The 15,790-nt window shown below is 50.3% G+C and overlaps 8 protein-coding genes across 8 annotated transcripts; 5 read left to right on the plus strand and 3 right to left on the minus strand.

Moving 5' to 3' along the window:
- Nucleotides 1-275: 275 nt before the first annotated feature.
- COCCADRAFT_4668 (uncharacterized protein) lies at nt 276-2,125 on the plus strand (the record flags this gene model as incomplete). The annotated part of the gene is made up of 7 exons (XM_007713640.1): nt 276-498; nt 546-652; nt 705-738; nt 800-934; nt 993-1,096; nt 1,147-1,210; nt 1,266-2,125. The coding sequence occupies 7 exons, from the start codon at nt 276-278 to the stop codon at nt 2,123-2,125; spliced, it is 1,527 nt and encodes a 508-aa protein (XP_007711830.1).
- A 729-nt stretch (nt 2,126-2,854) lies between these two features.
- On the plus strand, nt 2,855-4,563 carry COCCADRAFT_36395 (uncharacterized protein; the record flags this gene model as incomplete). Its single annotated transcript, XM_007713672.1, has 2 exons — nt 2,855-3,329; nt 3,377-4,563. 2 exons carry the CDS (start codon nt 2,855-2,857, stop codon nt 4,561-4,563), a joined length of 1,662 nt encoding a protein of 553 aa, XP_007711862.1.
- Nucleotides 4,564-4,855: 292 nt separating this feature from the next.
- Nucleotides 4,856-6,673, minus strand: COCCADRAFT_36396 (uncharacterized protein; the record flags this gene model as incomplete). The annotated part of the gene is made up of 5 exons (XM_007713673.1): nt 4,856-5,477; nt 5,577-5,845; nt 5,910-6,083; nt 6,147-6,400; nt 6,466-6,673. The coding sequence occupies 5 exons, from the start codon at nt 6,671-6,673 to the stop codon at nt 4,856-4,858; spliced, it is 1,527 nt and encodes a 508-aa protein (XP_007711863.1).
- Nucleotides 6,674-8,863: 2,190 nt separating this feature from the next.
- On the minus strand, nt 8,864-9,214 carry COCCADRAFT_36397 (uncharacterized protein; the record flags this gene model as incomplete). Its single annotated transcript, XM_007713674.1, has 2 exons — nt 8,864-9,134; nt 9,192-9,214. 2 exons carry the CDS (start codon nt 9,212-9,214, stop codon nt 8,864-8,866), a joined length of 294 nt encoding a protein of 97 aa, XP_007711864.1.
- Nucleotides 9,215-10,068: 854 nt separating this feature from the next.
- Nucleotides 10,069-10,698, plus strand: COCCADRAFT_94965 (uncharacterized protein; the record flags this gene model as incomplete). The annotated part of the gene is made up of 1 exon (XM_007713675.1): nt 10,069-10,698. The coding sequence occupies one exon, from the start codon at nt 10,069-10,071 to the stop codon at nt 10,696-10,698; it is 630 nt and encodes a 209-aa protein (XP_007711865.1).
- Nucleotides 10,699-11,308: 610 nt separating this feature from the next.
- COCCADRAFT_36399 (uncharacterized protein) lies at nt 11,309-11,683 on the plus strand (the record flags this gene model as incomplete). Its single annotated transcript, XM_007713676.1, has 4 exons — nt 11,309-11,352; nt 11,403-11,472; nt 11,520-11,578; nt 11,626-11,683. The coding sequence occupies 4 exons, from the start codon at nt 11,309-11,311 to the stop codon at nt 11,681-11,683; spliced, it is 231 nt and encodes a 76-aa protein (XP_007711866.1).
- Nucleotides 11,684-12,550: 867 nt separating this feature from the next.
- COCCADRAFT_94932 (uncharacterized protein) lies at nt 12,551-13,633 on the plus strand (the record flags this gene model as incomplete). The annotated part of the gene is made up of 1 exon (XM_007713677.1): nt 12,551-13,633. One exon carries the CDS (start codon nt 12,551-12,553, stop codon nt 13,631-13,633), a length of 1,083 nt encoding a protein of 360 aa, XP_007711867.1.
- A 424-nt stretch (nt 13,634-14,057) lies between these two features.
- Nucleotides 14,058-15,116, minus strand: COCCADRAFT_95035 (uncharacterized protein; the record flags this gene model as incomplete). The annotated part of the gene is made up of 1 exon (XM_007713678.1): nt 14,058-15,116. The coding sequence occupies one exon, from the start codon at nt 15,114-15,116 to the stop codon at nt 14,058-14,060; it is 1,059 nt and encodes a 352-aa protein (XP_007711868.1).
- Nucleotides 15,117-15,790: the final 674 nt, after the last annotated feature.

Genomic DNA, 15,790 nt, shown 5'->3' on the forward strand with positions numbered 1-15,790 from the left:
GCCGGTCGAACGGTCATCGGCAGTTTCCACATGGGGATTCAAAATGCTCTTTGCCTTGCAATCTTGATGGACCAACGGCGTATCTGTGCGATACCAAGGCCGTGGCATATCTCGTTACCCCACGGGGTTGGATCTGCCTATCCCGGGGGGCTGGATTATAAAGTCTGGGTCGAGTCTGTGATACTGTCGACGATTGCTACACCAGAACCTCTTTGCTGGCGCAGCCTTCTTTCCATCTCCTAAATCCTCCAGCACTACTTTGCTGTGTTAGAAAGATGGCTACACAACCACAAGAAACGGCGCATCAAGCGTCGGGCTTCATCGATGAAAAAGGCTCCGACTCATCGATGACTCCACCCACAAAGGTTGAGGATATCGAAAGTTCCGGGGTGGAAGACGAAATCGATGCGGCTACTGAGGCGAGAGTACTGAGAAAGCTGGATGTTCGCATTGTGCCAATGCTATGTTGGATTTACTTGATGAATTTCATGGATCGAGGTGTGTACAGATCTGGTTGTAATGGGGCTCCTCTAACAATCCATCAGTCAATATTGGAAATGCTCGTCTCTATGGTTTGGAGGAAGATCTCAACATGGACCCAGCCAGCGATCAATTCCAGCTCGCAGTCTCTATCTTGTTCGTTACCTATGTCGTAAGTCACATGCCAAATGTTGACTTCATTTCCATACGCTTACCGTCAATAGCTCTTCGAGACGCCCAGTAACATGATCATCAAGAGTGAGTCGCGTACACCAATTGCGTGTAAACATATACTAATGCTCTTGTTCTCAACGAAAAGGGATGAAACCTGCACGATACCTCGCAGGACTCATGTTTCTCTGGGGAATAGTGTCCACTTTTACCGCTTTTGTCAACAACTATGCTGCCTTGATCGCTTGCAGACTTCTCCTAGGAATGTTTGAAGCAGGACTATGTAAGTATCAGTCATGTCCAACATCCATACGTCCCCATCCCACTTACTTTGTCTATAGTTCCTGGAGTTATACTCTACCTGTCAATGTTCTACAACAGAAGGAACGTGTCTCTCAGGCAAGCTTTGTTCTACGGTACCTCTGCTATAGCCGGAGGACTGGGTGTAAGTACAATATCTGCAAGATATGTGTCAACTGTTCTGATGGTTTTCAGGGACTGGTCGCCTACGCTATCGGCGAAATGGACGGTACAGCTGGATGGAGAGGATGGCGATGGAGTACGTCTGTACCAAAATCATACTCCGTGATGCCTGTTAACACAACCTTTCACAGTTATTCTAATCATTGGCATTCTTACCGTAGTGAGCGCTCTTCCTGTGCCTTGGATTCTCCCCAATAGTCCGGAAACCGCCACTTTCCTGACCGAAGACGACCGACGAATCTTGCTACGGCTGCGAATGAGGGAAGTCGGCCAAACGGTATCGGGTCAAGAGCTTCAAAAGGAAGACGTCATAAAGGGCATCAAGGACTGGAAGGTGTATGCCTTTGCTGTCGCTCAGTTCGTCGGACTCGGTATGCTCTACAGTTTCTCAGTGTTCCTCCCAACCATCATCAATGGGCTTGGAGGTGGCTGGTCCCGTCAAGTGGTTCAGGCCCTTACGATTCCAGTATACGTTGTTGGTTTCATAACCTACGTCACTGGAGCATACTACAGCGATAAGACACAGCAAAGAGGTCTCTTCTGCATTGCCGGACTCTCTGTGAGCATGCTTGGATACATTTTCCTCATTGCAAACCAAGGCCTTGGTCTGAGTTTCGCCGGCTGTTTTGTCGTAGCCCTCGGTCTATGGGTCGCAACCGGACTCGCCTTTTCCTGGGTTGCTGTCAACAACCCCCGATACGGAAAGCGGGCTTTTGCCAGTGGCATGCAAATCACCATTGGAAACTGTGCTGGTATTGCATCGCCGTTCTTGTACAAAGGTAGCACGGCCCCTACATACCGGCCCGGATACGGTGCTACTATTGGGTTGCTGGCACTAGGCATTACCATCTACACGTCATTGCATTTGTACCTGCGCATGAAGAACAAGAGGAAGCTTTCTGGTCAAGAAGACTGGAGAATCGAGGGCAAGACTGAGGAGGAAATTGAAGAAATGGGAGAAGACAACCCAGGGTATCTGTACACGACTTAGAGCTTGTCAGTGCGCACCAGAAGTATTGCGCTTGCTGTCTAGATTTGGTTACTATATACTAGTTGTGTTGTTAAATTCATCTATCATGACAATATAATATTAAAGCTCGTCTTCTTCGAGGCTATTTGTGCTTGATGACTTGCAATTTTGCTGCTTACTGATCCTGCGTGGGTAATGCACAAACTATGAGCCCCCCACCTTAACTTTGGGTCGACCGAAATACTCAGATGAAAACAGTCCTTAGCCAAACAAGGCTGTCATTTACACTCAGCCGCCTTCACTAGAATGTAATCACAAAACGCTATTTGATTGTAATACAAATCCTATACTTTACTTCTACATTAATGCCTCAGAAAACATGTCTCTCTATAATACTAGAACCTAGTTCCACCGTATTATGGTCTGTGGAGCTCCATCCGAATATTTCGTTCGACCGAGAGACTAAGCGATGCACTACTATGCTCACGTGCCACTTATGGCCCTTTTGGGACTAGCTGTTATCTGACATCATCCAAAGGCTTTCCTCGTTGGCCCAAACAATCAACGTTCATACAGCCACAGATGCTAATCCGATCGCAACCTACAGAATTATCCCAGTATCTCCACATCTCCGATATCTTGACTGCACATCGCTGAATGCCAAGCATATCTTTTGCTGGAGCCAAAAAACGCAAAACGCGTCATTCGGGTTATACCTTTAGGAGAGCACGCCACGAACCTGGTATCACTATGCTTGGGCCAGCAAAGAGCGGACTTTTGCAGCTTGTCGATGAACTTCTTCTCAATATTATCGATCATATCAATGCCCGGGATGCACTGTGCAATCTTGCTGCGACGTGTACGAGACTCCAGGGTCTTGTTGAGCCGTACATTTGGCGTGATCTCCAGGTGCTCAAAGGCGAACACGCACGGAGGATTGCTAAAGCACTTGACGGCCGAGACGAGCGACCGGATTGTATCCAAAGCCTTGCCATTCGATATCAGGACGAATATCGCGAGGGGATAGAGGAACTAAATCACTTCGTAGGCTTGATGAGTAGGTTGAGACACCTGCATATTGAGAGCCCTTGCCCAAACAATTCAGAATGGCAGCAAGGCAATATCTACTTCGACGGGTACTCGAGGATTGATTACTCAAACTTATTGGCTAGTGCCGTGTATCCGCGGATGGATATGCAAAGAGCGTTGCCTATGCTACAATCATGTATGTTTAGACTCTGGTATGAATAGAATGAGACTGACTCGCGATAGTAACACTGCATGCGCATGGCTCAGGAGATAACAAGTTCACTCTTGGTCGGGCAACAGCCATGTTTAGACATCCAACATTACGCAACATTACATTGTCGTGTTTGAACTTCGACAACAAAATCGGGGTGCCGTTTGAGGTTTCTGAAAAGGAAGCCAAAACTTCGCCGCTCCAGTCACTAACACTCATCGAATGTAACGTCGATGTGTTTTTTCTAGATGCAGTTCTGAGTCTTCCAAAGGCTCTGAAGGAGCTATCGATCGGTGAACGACTACACGCCTTTGAGGGATGTCAACCGTCTATGGTTTCAGAAAACCGCACATCTTCGAAGCTATTTCTAACCGCACTACAAAGACAAGCCGACTCTCTACGGCGCCTAACACATTGCGGAGGCCATCTTGGTCACCTGACTCCCCGCGAAACCGATCCAGAAGGCGCAGCAAAGCTACGCTCGCTTGTAAACCTCGAGCATCTCGAACTAGGCTTCGAGTCACACCTCTACTATTATCTCCGCATGGACGGTTTCCCTCTAGGCTTGAAATCCCTCAAAATGTTCGACGCGGCTATTTCCAACAACGCTGCGCACGACCTGCGCTCTCTCTCCGCAATCGTCTTCCGCTCACTCACCTCGCTCACAACCGACTGCCTGCCTCGCACCCTAGCAGACGATTTCACCCTACATCTCAAGTTCTCAGACCACTCCTTCTTCCGGCTCGTCGAAATGACCAGCTCAGCCGACCAATCCCACCTTCTCAGCACCCTCTTCTTCGACCGCCCATCCACATACAAGATTGCCTCGATGCTCAAATCCTACAGCCCCAGATCGCGCTTCATCGTCTCGCGCGAGTGCTTCCGCAGCGGCAGATCTTTCATTCCGCCGTACATGTATGGTGAGGAGTTGCCGGTGGAAGAGGTCATGTATGACAGCAACGACTTTTGGCGCTTCAATGGTATCAATTACCGCATCATGGATGATGAGAGTTGGAGGAATGAGCTTAAGAAGGGGAAGAAGTTGAGGGTTTGCAAGACGTGTCAAAGGAGGGGCATGGGCGTAGATGATTGCCTTAGTCTTGGGGATGGCAGTGCGTGTGTTCCTTGTAGGGCTACGAGGGTGGATGCTTGTGAGTGGGATAGGAATGAGGATGGGGGGTTGGCGGAGAGTGTGGATGTGGAAGGTGGACAGGGGTAGCTTGTGAGATACTATGTTGGAACCGGATTTTTTTCCTTCTAGCTTTTTTTTTATTGAATTGACTTGGGAGTCTGGAATCAGTTTGTTCCGTCTCTGTCTTTCTTTCTTGTCACTACTAATAAAGTATCCTCAACAGATCAAGTGCAAAGCCACATTCCATTCCATCTCTCAACGACAAAGGAGAAGTCAAAAGTAATTTCATCCATTGTAGTATGTCATCAAAATCATATATATATATATATATATAAACCACCTCTCTACACTCCAACTCCCCGCATCTTGCTAACCTTTCTTACAAAGTATACCGGTAAAATGGACTCTTATCGCCCAACAACAACAGCTCCTCAGGACTATACCTCGCGCGTATCGCATCCTCGCCCTCAGCCGCAATCAACGCATCCCTCCTCGCATTCTCGCTCGAATACGCCCAACGCAGGACAAACGTCATAATAATCGCCAAACAGCACATAGCCAAACTGGCGGCAAAACCCGTGCGATACTTGGGGGCCTCACGGGCAAGGTAGATATTACTGCCCATGATACCACCCATGTTGCCGACGGAGATAAGCAGGGCCATACCGACCGCGCGCTTCGACGAGGGCGCGAGCGAATTTCCGATCCAAGATACAAGACAGGTGAATGGGCAGTAGAGGCCGCCTGCGACGGGGAAGAGGAAACCGTAGGTTATACCCGGGTATTTTGGCTTGGGGATGGCGAGTTGGGCGATGAAGCCTGCAATGGCGATGGAGTAGCCGGCGATGATGTAGGGGGAGCGCTTGCGGGTGAGGTCCGAGGCCCAGGCGAAGATGAGGGTCAGGATGGCGGCGAAGACGTAGATGGGAATTGTGAGGAGTTGGGCGTTGGCGGAGGTGTAGCCTAGGCCTTGGATGACGGAGGGGACAGTGGCGGTGAAGCTGTGCGGGGGGGTTAGCGAATTTGGAGGAGAAGAGCAGGGTATTGCATGGGAAGAGATGGGGAGATTGGGAATCTTTTTGGGCAAGGGGAGAACGTACCCATAGACACCAACGGTGTTACCCCAAAACACGAGCGTAGCAGCCCAGATCTTCCAATCGCTCAGACCGGCGAGAATCTGTTCTTTACCGATTTTATCCTTGTTTGTAGTTTGACCTTGGCCAGAACCAGAGTCGTTTGAGAGACGGGCAACGAGCAAGTCGCGCTCGGGCTGGGTGAGGAACTTTGCGGTTTCGGGGCTATCGGGGAGGATTTTCCAGATGACGAGGGCGAGGGCGACGGGGATGAGGCCTTCGAGTAGGAAAATCCACTGTTCTTGCGTTAGGAAAAAAATGAACAAAGGGGGGGTTGGGTTAGAGATTCGCATTGCTTACCTGCCATCCAGCGAGTCCAGAACGTCCGTCGAGTTTCTCAATACCATAGGCGAGGAGACCGCTGAAGGCGCCGGCGAGAGAGGCAGCGACGTAGAAGACGGCCATGCGGCGCTGGAGTTCGAAGCGGCGGTACCAGAGGGTGAGGAGGAATGTTGCTGCTGGGAAGAAACCGGACTGAAGGTGAAAAAAGTCAGTATGTTGTAGTTGAGAGTGGTGTTTTTTCTTTCAAAAACCTACCTCTGTGACGCCCAAGAAGAATCTTCCAGCAAGGAGACCGCCATAACTTGATGTCAGACCCATGAGTGTCATGACGAGACCCCAGGAGCCCATCAGAATCGCCATCCAGTAACTGGGGCGCATCATCTTGAGGACGATGTTGCTAGGGACTTCGAGCAGGGTGTAGGGTACGAAGAAGAGGGTCACGGCCGTGTTGTATTGTTGACCGTTCATTTTGAGGTCGTCTGTCATACCCGCAATCTTTGCGTTACCAACTGTGGTGCGTGTTAGTTTTTTGTTACATTGTGAAGGAGATGACGCGTGTAATCGCAATACGTACTGTTGCTACGATCGATAAAAGCGACGAGGTAAAGCAAAGCCAGCATAGGCACAAGTCTTATATCGACCTTTCGTAACACGCGCGCAGCCTCTGCCTCATCGTACTCTGTAGGCTGAGCCTCGAGCTCCCCAGACTTGGAAGAGTGCGATATCTTCTCGGCGACATCTTCGTCCCGCTTGTGCTCAACCGAGACCTTGTCTTCGGCCATTGTGGTCGCTGCAAAGGGCTATTGCACAACCCTGGGATACTCTTTCTCTTCTTCAATTAGGCAATTCGGGAAGCCGAAAAAGGAGGGTGAGCAATGCGATGGACAGTTGCACATGGGTCATTTTTCCTGGGGGGACACAGCAGATGTTATAAATTCACTCGGGTGAATCAAAGCCCGAAAAGCACTAGGACAACGGCATGCTTTGTTGGGCAGTGATCTCCACAGTGAAGGCGCCCACGCCCTTGGACTGGCATTAACCTGTCGCCGTTGACGTTGTGGAGTATGGCAAAACGCCATGTAAGGTTATCCGGGGTAAATGGCAGCGGTCTTGCGGGGTACGGGCCCCCGTATCAACCAAGCGTCCGGCTGCATGACGTCGGCTGGGGTCGCCTGTCGGATACATGGTGCAAGCCAATGGAGGGGGTGGATGTGCCGATCTCAGTAGCCGCTACAGGCCTAAAGGCTTCGTGGGCCAGTCGGCGGTGAATGGCCTGGAGCAAAGTGGGACAAGAATGGAGCATGTCGGCATATGACCGAGCCGCAGGCGACTGCGACTCGGTACCAACGCCGGTGTGTGTTAAGAGCCGCGGGCGGGACCTGACCAGCTTGGCATCTGACCATCGGATGTGTTCTTCGTTCAAGCGGTTCTGTTTGAAAGTGCGTTGGTGGAAATCATCGTCTTACTTACATACTTTACCGTGCGGGTTAAAGCCGTAGCCCGTAGCCCGTCGCCCGCCGTGTTGCCGCACCTGGGGTAGTGAACTCTAATATCTCGTTACGGCCCTTTTCCATGTACAAATATGCAAACACGGGGACTTTTTGTGCATCGACGAGGGTCTTCCAGGGTCGGAATGACGCACCCTTGCTCACCCCCAAAGTTTACGTCAGTACCGAGGTGAAAGTTGGAGCACAACAATATTTGACAAAGGAAAAACCTGTGAAGAAGATGACGCCTAGAACCAGCTGATGTACACTCAGCGCATTGCATTCCAACAATAGACTTACATGTCTCCTGTGGTAATTGATTTACATGTCAACATACCTCATTGCCCTTGATCAGAATTGATTGCAAAACGACTGTCCATCTGTCCGTGGAAAAGGATTATCCTGGTACTTAACCCCCAGCACCCTTGACACTCTAAGTTCTCTCAACGACATTCGAACAGGCATTTAGCCTCAAGCAGTATCCTGGTACACAATACCAGCCGATAGCAAATCACTATCTCCGACTTTATAAATCCTCCCCCACCCGTTCTATTGGTGATTTCCCATGAACACAATAGCCATCTTTCGACATGCACCCAGCTCGCCATGCGGCTCTCAATAAACTAAACTCACCAACGCAGCAACCCCAGGCCCCCCAAATCCCCAGACCCTCCTCCAACATTTAAAAAAAAACACGCTTTCAACATCAGTCCTACAAAAGAACCGCCTGGCCCGCGCACTTACACCATTCCTCCCCCAAACACATATAACCACTCAAATGACCTAGTAACGCCCAGCACCATAGTGTAACCACCACCACCACCACCCTACCCGCTTGACCCTCGATACGAGCCCACGAGGCTCGCCACGTGCACCGCTTGCCGGGAACGCAGCTACAAATGCGGAAGTGAATGCACGAATCAGGTCATATGTCATTGTGGGGCCCCACTGCGGATGGAGTGTGCCGAGGCTCCGATGTTATACCGGGGAGCCGGGGGGAGATGGGAGGAGGCTCTTGGTAAAAAGGGCGTTGCATCGATGGGGGTACGCTTTACGTGGGTGTGGTGAATGTTTGCAGGTTTTCTTGGTATAGTGAATATGATTACATGGAAGGATCTAGGTAATTAGTTTGTAGATAGAGTGAGTTGATTAAAGGGGCATGGGAGTAAGGGAGACAGGTGGTAAGTAAGCGATATCTTTTCTTTTGATGGGTAACTGGATTCTCATGATGGTTGTCGTGGTATTTCGGTACATCAGGACCCGAGCTGGGGTATAATGAATCTAGGGTACTAAGAGTTGGGAGTTTTGCTTGAATGAGACGTGTAAGAGTCGAGAGACGTACTTGAATCAGGGTTCGCGCTGGCCAAGTATTCACGTGCGAGATGCCCCCAGTATATGGGAGGACGTTGTTCGAGGAACGACTCGCATTCTCGATGAGACAAAAGAGGAAGAAAAAAAATAAAAAACATTGTTTGAGAAGGATTACTACAAGATGCCAATCGCGATATCACCCTTCACCCTTGCAATAATTCTAATATCAGCCTCAAGATCCAATTTGATATGAATCTTCAAGCTCCCCTTGACATCCTTATTATTATCCAGCCCAAACCCTTCTTCATCCTCTCCCTCCTCATTCCCTTTCCCCTTTCCTTTCTTTCCCTTTGTCTTGTTCCCCGGGTTGGTTACCGAGCCCATTGTTTCGCCTACGTCCGGGAGGCCGCGGCCGCCGGTTGCGTTGCCGACTGTGCCTGTGAGACTGAGAATGCATCAGTACTTTCTGTATGAACAATGAGAGGAATGTGAGTAGACGCACTCTTTTGTAGTCGAATCCGCCATTTTAAGCTCGAAAACGGGGGGTGACGGTGGTATGGGGGAAAGAGGGGGCGTGGGAAGAGATAGGACTGGGGATAGAGGGGGCGCCTTCAATCGAAACTCTGGCTTTGGTTTCGTGCGCTGCGGTAGTTGGGCTGTCCACGCCACCGCTTCTTAAGTTTGTTGGTGAGTTGGATGGAGTATGAGGGTGTAGTGTCTGACGACTGACGCGGGCGTGCATCCACTCATAAACATGGCTGGATAGAAGCTAATTCATAGGCTTAGCTGAAGCTTGCTCGTCTCCGAGGAGCTGTACAATCGGTACAGGTAGTCGGCGACATGATCTTCGCGCGAGAGAGCGCTCGAGTGGTTTCGGTATTGTAAGCCATTCGAGCACTTTTGAGGCTCTAATGCACAGAGTACATAGAGCACGAGACTAGTCCTGTTGTCGCCAGCGTATACTCCCAATACGGTTAAAGCGCTGCTCAAAGCAGAATCTCAGCTTGCATCGCTCTTATGATCAGCATTTGGTGGCTTTTTGGTCGTCATTGGCTTCCGCAATTCTTGTTGTTCCCGTCGATCATCGTGGCCGAAAAGTGGAGCGGGAGCCGGGAGCTACCCGTGGACTACGATGTGATTGGTCTTTATCCATGGAAATATACATCTGCATCATGATCGCATATGATTCCCATCATAGCTGCATGCAGGTCGTATAGCATATGATTGGTTCACGATTGCTTTTGCCATGTTATGGTTCAGCTCTTGGAGTCGGTGGTGCCGGCCTTTGTGCTGGCACTTGAGACTGCATATTTGCCTTTCCAACCCATTGCCCTCGAGACTCGATAGATGATCAACCGCTGCATATACAGCATTTCAAAATGGTTCTCGGTCTCATATCCCTCGTCGCAACAATTCCTATGACGGCGTCGTCTGTCTTGACGCTACAAGAGCAAGCTGAAAGAAAAGATAGCGACGGCCCCAGCTCAGAATGGAAGCATGACAAATGCCACATACGATGTCGAGCGACCGAAAGAACGCCGGAAGACCGCAAAGAAATGTTCAAGAACAGCCATGTAGTACTTTCCGGGGGCCGATTATATGTTCAGTTGTCAACATATCAAGGACCGCATCTTCATCCCTTCTCTGGCTACTACCTCCCGTTCCCAAATTCAAACTTCGATGGCATTGTCTCCACCATTTCGGATAATCCTCCGCAGTTGAATTGGATATATCTAGACACTGACTCCGAAGTCTTCCACTTCAGCCATGGACTGCGCGTAGAGGCTGAAGAAGGGCTGGTTGGGCCATGGGGTGCTCGCATTTGCTCCAATGGGGAGAAGCGATATCTTTTCGAAAACTGGGAAGGTTTCATCGCGGTGGAAAATGAAGATGATCCGGGCTTGTGGAAGTTATGTTTTGACAAATACGACAATGGTCTAGAAGGAAAAATACGTCAAGGCCAAAGAACGGTAGAGTTGGAACTTGTACGCGAAGAAATAGAAGATTAACGGCACGCGGCACGATTCCTTGCTTCGGTGTTTGCCTGCCGAGAACCCATGAGATCCTCCGGCCCGTAAATGTATACAGATAAACGAGAGATCATGGACCGGCCCGTCGAGATATATGCACAACAGCGCTTCCTGGTCGTAAGCCGTAGTCTGCTTTTGCCCGGATGCGACGGTGAAGGAAAGGTTGGCTTATCTTGTGTCTAGGAACACCGGAAGACTGCATTGGCCAGTATTCGGGATTATGCGCAAAACCAAGGCGCATCCGAGAGCTATCTTGCTACACTGCGCTCGAGTCCCCAGTCATGTACATAGGAAATTCAAGGAATGTTTGAGAAGAGGGCGGTGCGTGAATGCAGCAAGCTGAAGCAAGAACTTGGCATGGGGCTGACGCGTGTATCCGGCGATCGCGACCCAACGCAGATGACGTGGGCACTAGTGCAGCATTAATCATGGCAGCATCAGCCTTCCCCTAACATCACCCACTTTTGTTCTGCACATTCTGAGCGTTGTTCCATTGTTCGAACTCTCTTCCCATACGATATATATACACATACCCAGTTCAGTAACCGCTAGTCTTGTTCCTATCACCTTCTTCTAGCCAACCTTCACCATGTGCGACTTTGTGCCTATCCCGCTTTGTATCCAGTGCGGAACGTGAGTATGCGATTTAATTACCACAAATTGCATTTACTGAATAATCGTAGAAAAGATAACCCGTGCCACTGCAAGATCATCGGGCCTACGATTGGATTCGTCGTCACAGTGGGCATGGCTGTAAGTGCAACTTCCTCTAGCTTTGGCCATTCGCTTACGCTCCTCAGATCGTTTGTTGGCCAGCATCGCTCCTGTGCTGCTGCTGTGCAACCGATGCAGGCAAGAGGTAAGATTCTACGCATCTATTGGAAAACTTGGTACTGATTACAATAGCGTACTCGCAATGCCTGTCGACACGGGAAATGCCATCAGCAACGCCATACCTATATGAAAACATTTCATGGATGACCCAACTCTACGGTTGAACTTGCTCCTCCTGATCAATTCTTTTTATGAAGCTTTCCAACTTCTCTAATATTTTCCTCTCATTCTGGCTGAACAAGCGTTGGCGGACGGACGGCGAGCTAGCGGCTTTTACACGATACCCATCAGCCAAACAATACTCATTTCTCACTCTACTATCGGATCCTAACCACCAAGTTCCTGAATGTGATGTCTCTAACAAAAGGAAAGAAACCCTCGAATGAACCCTGCGTATGGGGAAGGTCACACTTGCTCCTACAAAGAGGGGTGCGCTAGTGAGTGGAGAAGATGAATGAATTGAGTCACATGACATCATTTTAGCTCTAACAGCATTGGCTTCAACAGTGAGAAGCAAGAATCCCCCATTGGTAGATGAATCTGTTTGCATTCGAGCAGGTCACTGGGCCAACAATGTTCTCACGTTGTCTACAAGAGACATGACAATATCGCCGAATCATTCGAATTGTTGTAGGCCAACTCCAAGCATTGTGAAAGTACATGTCTTCGGCTGGCCACTTCTACTATGCAGCAATCTATCCTCTCGTATCAAATGCAGACTGACAAAGTGGACATACAGTGACTGGTGAAATGAGAAAAATACTGCAGTCACCATGGATATCTGAAACTTATTGTGCTCACACCCGCACTGTGGTCTCACATACTCACCAGGAGACCGTTTGCAAACAGCCAATTTGGGAGATTGTTTTGCATATTTAGCTCTTCACTCTTCACTCTGTGTTAGTTTCCCCCACAGTACATAAACATGAGTGGTCAGTTGCCTTCCAGCACATCTCACCCACTTTCTAAACAACGGCTTGTTTTCGCCATCGACACCATGGCTGAACGTATCCAGCAACAGCAGAGTAGCGAGCAGAATTGGGAGTGGGCCCCGTCTGCTCGAAGCGCCTACTACGATAGCCGTATCGCAAACACACTGTTCCCGCCCAGCTATCCCGCCAATGATCCTGATACACCCACCTGGGAAGATGGCTTGAGGGAGATTGACGAGTTCAATTGGCTGAGGAGCGACGACGAGGAGGATATACACAACAAAGGTGAGGAGTCACCCCCCGAGACTAACCTCACTCCCAACCCCGCAGCTACTATGGAGGAGTGCTCAGAGTACGGCGAGGGATCATCGCTCCAGTATGAAGGCGCTCTCAGTGAACCGACACCAGTACCTCAGGTTTTTAAACCATACAAACCACTTCCGTCTCGTACCTCACCTCCAGGGATCCTCGAGCCTACACCAATCTACGGGCCTACCAACCCTGTTCATCGTCTGCGACCCGACTTGAGCGCCCAGTCGTACTCGAGCACTCCAGTCCGCCCGAGCACTCCACCCTACCAGAATCCTTACGCCAATCCAGGTGTACAGACCCCTCAAACCGCCCAGGTACCTCGAAGCCTCGAATACCTCCAAAGCATGCGGTACTCCCCACCCCTTCCCACTATCCGCGAGCAAAAAGTCCCAGGCGATGAAGTCCTGGTCGAGATGTTGTACAACACAGTGGTATTTGATCACCCTGCATCCTCTTCCGATCCCAAGGACCCTAACCAGTCCCAGGAATACTTCAACAACATAAAGGCCCGAGAACAAGGTAACATTTCCCCCACTACCCCACCGACCCTCGCCTTCAAATCGATCCCAAAGTACAAAGCTGACATTCGAAACAAAGCCGCCCTCGCTGGTGCCGCCGACGCCGAAACCGAATACCACAACAAGCGCGTCAATCTCGCACCCCACATTGGTGTCGTAGTACCAGACTTGATTGCCACCATCAAAGCTCGTCATGCTACTCCACCTGCGACGAAGCGGGGAGCCAGCAACAACGGCAAGGGTAAGGAGCAGGCTTCTAGTCCTGCTTCTTCGGCTACCTTGGCGGCTTCGAGCCCTTCGCCGGCTTCACGTCCTTGAGGCGTCCTTTCGTATCGTTTGTCTAATAGATATTTTGGGCAACGAGTACGCACATCATTAACTTGAGCACGTGGTGGGATGCAGAGATTCAAGAAAAGGAACACACATTCAGTACATGGATGAAGATCAAAATTTTCTTAATTTCTGGGTTTGGGAGTTAGGTCATGGGAATTGGCGTTATGGATAGAGATTGATTTGGTATTCATGGTGGATGATAGGGAATGCAGAGTTCGATGAGGAGGACGAGGACGAGGTGTAACTGGACTGGTTGGTGGTGGTGGTGGGGAGGATTTAATGATGTCAGGAAGTGAAAAGCAATTCAACGTCTGACATTTACTATATGGAACTTGTGATATTCTTGTGACCTGTGCATGTGTAGAAAATGGAGATGTGATATATTCGTTGGTTTTATTGCACTAGGATTCTATATTTTACTTGATACAGGCCCAGCATCATCTTTTGTCAGGGTGTCGCAGAGCCAGTCTGCAGCCTTATCAGCCATGGCTTGTGGGAATGCATGGCCAACGCCATCGAAGAGGACATCTTCAAATGAGATGTCAAGGCTAGAATCCTCTGCAATGATGCGCTTGAAGTGGTTGAGAAAGGGTTTGCCCGCTGCATATGGGACCAGCTTGTCAATCTTGCCACTGAGGTTCAGTATACTTTTTCCCTGTAGTCGCTCCCTCATAATAGTCTTCATGCGATCCAATTGTGCTTGGTCTGGTTGCTTGTCATCACCTATGGGGTTGAACGTGCCTGGGAGCATTAGACCCGCTGGATCATACTGAGCAATGGCATCCTGCAGGGCCTGTGGAAAATCAGGGGATCCGAAAAAGGCAGCGCCGGGCGGTGTGGTTCTTTTGTATGACTCTCGCTTGGATAGACGTGCGCGGTCGGTCATGAGGCGGGTGTAGTCTGGACAACCTATGCCTACGACGCCGGCAGTGATGCGTGGGTCGCCTAACAGACAGTGCCAGGTTGCGTGGCCGCCGAGTGAGATACCGAGAGCATAGTGGTGTGTGATCTTTGGGGCATCCGGGGCTGTGAATATGTAGGACTCGAGGTGGTTGATGAGCTGCGAGGTGTCGGTAGCGGTGCCGTGGTAGCAGCCAAACATATCTTGGGCATGTCGCTCGTTTCCTTCCCTCCAGGCTTGGTTGTGAAGTTCATCGACTTTGCGGGAGCCATGATTGCGCTGGTCGAACGCAGCGGCTATGAGGCCTTTGGGGTTCTTGCCTGCGCGGCCCTCCTGTATGCGCTTGTTCCATTCTGTGATGACACGGTTGGCAATTGGCTCCATGGTTTCTTTCGTCTGCAAGCGCGGGTTCAAGAGCCATAGGCAGGCGGCCGAAGAGGCTGAAGCAGGTATTTCATCGAGGCCATGGACGTCGACGAGGATGCCCGCAATGGTGAAAGTATGAGAGGAAACGGGGCGCTGGGAAGAGCGCGGGGTCCCATGGAGGGGGTTTGTAGTTGCGGCCATGGGATTTATAAGGATTTATGGTGGATTAAGAATGACAGGGATAAGGATAGGAGGGCGGGTGGCTATCAGGATAAAAGATATAGGTGAAGCAATAGGAAGGCCATGTTTGGCCATGACGCAGGTACGGATGAGGAATACGGAAGAACGATCCTTCCAAGGCCGAGGCATCACCAAATAAGACAAGACTACATGGCCGACGGGCCATTGGCAGACTGACTGCGCCCCAGGATAGTCCCGTGATATGTTTGCATCAGTGGTGAGTTTAGATGTAGAGCGGGACTGGTGCAAGGCATTTGCGTGCCAATGTATGCGGCACATGCATGCAGTGCTTTCACAAGCGGAGGCTGAGGACGAGTACAAGTCACGTGATGCGGGCGGTCAGGAAGGCGGCGCGGTCCAAAGCCCCCTCCCCTGACACCACGGTCGCTGGCACTAGCGCGACCGTTCACCCGGAAAGCAGCAGGGAGATTAATTCCAAAGTACTCCACCGTGCAAGGGCCCTGTGAACTGATACTGATCTCCTCTGCGCCGCGTGTACCCTTCTCTCGGCCGGAGCTGATCACCAATCCACACATTACACAGTCGTTGATCAAAAGGCGGCTTGCCTTGTTTCCCTGGTGGCAGTAGCATCGTCACCACGCCAGCGTCATCAAGTGAAAGTCAACACGTTTCGA

This window comes from Bipolaris zeicola (assembly GCF_000523435.1).
Source record: "Bipolaris zeicola 26-R-13 unplaced genomic scaffold scaffold_65, whole genome shotgun sequence".
Classification (NCBI taxonomy): Eukaryota; Fungi; Ascomycota; class Dothideomycetes; order Pleosporales; family Pleosporaceae; genus Bipolaris; species Bipolaris zeicola.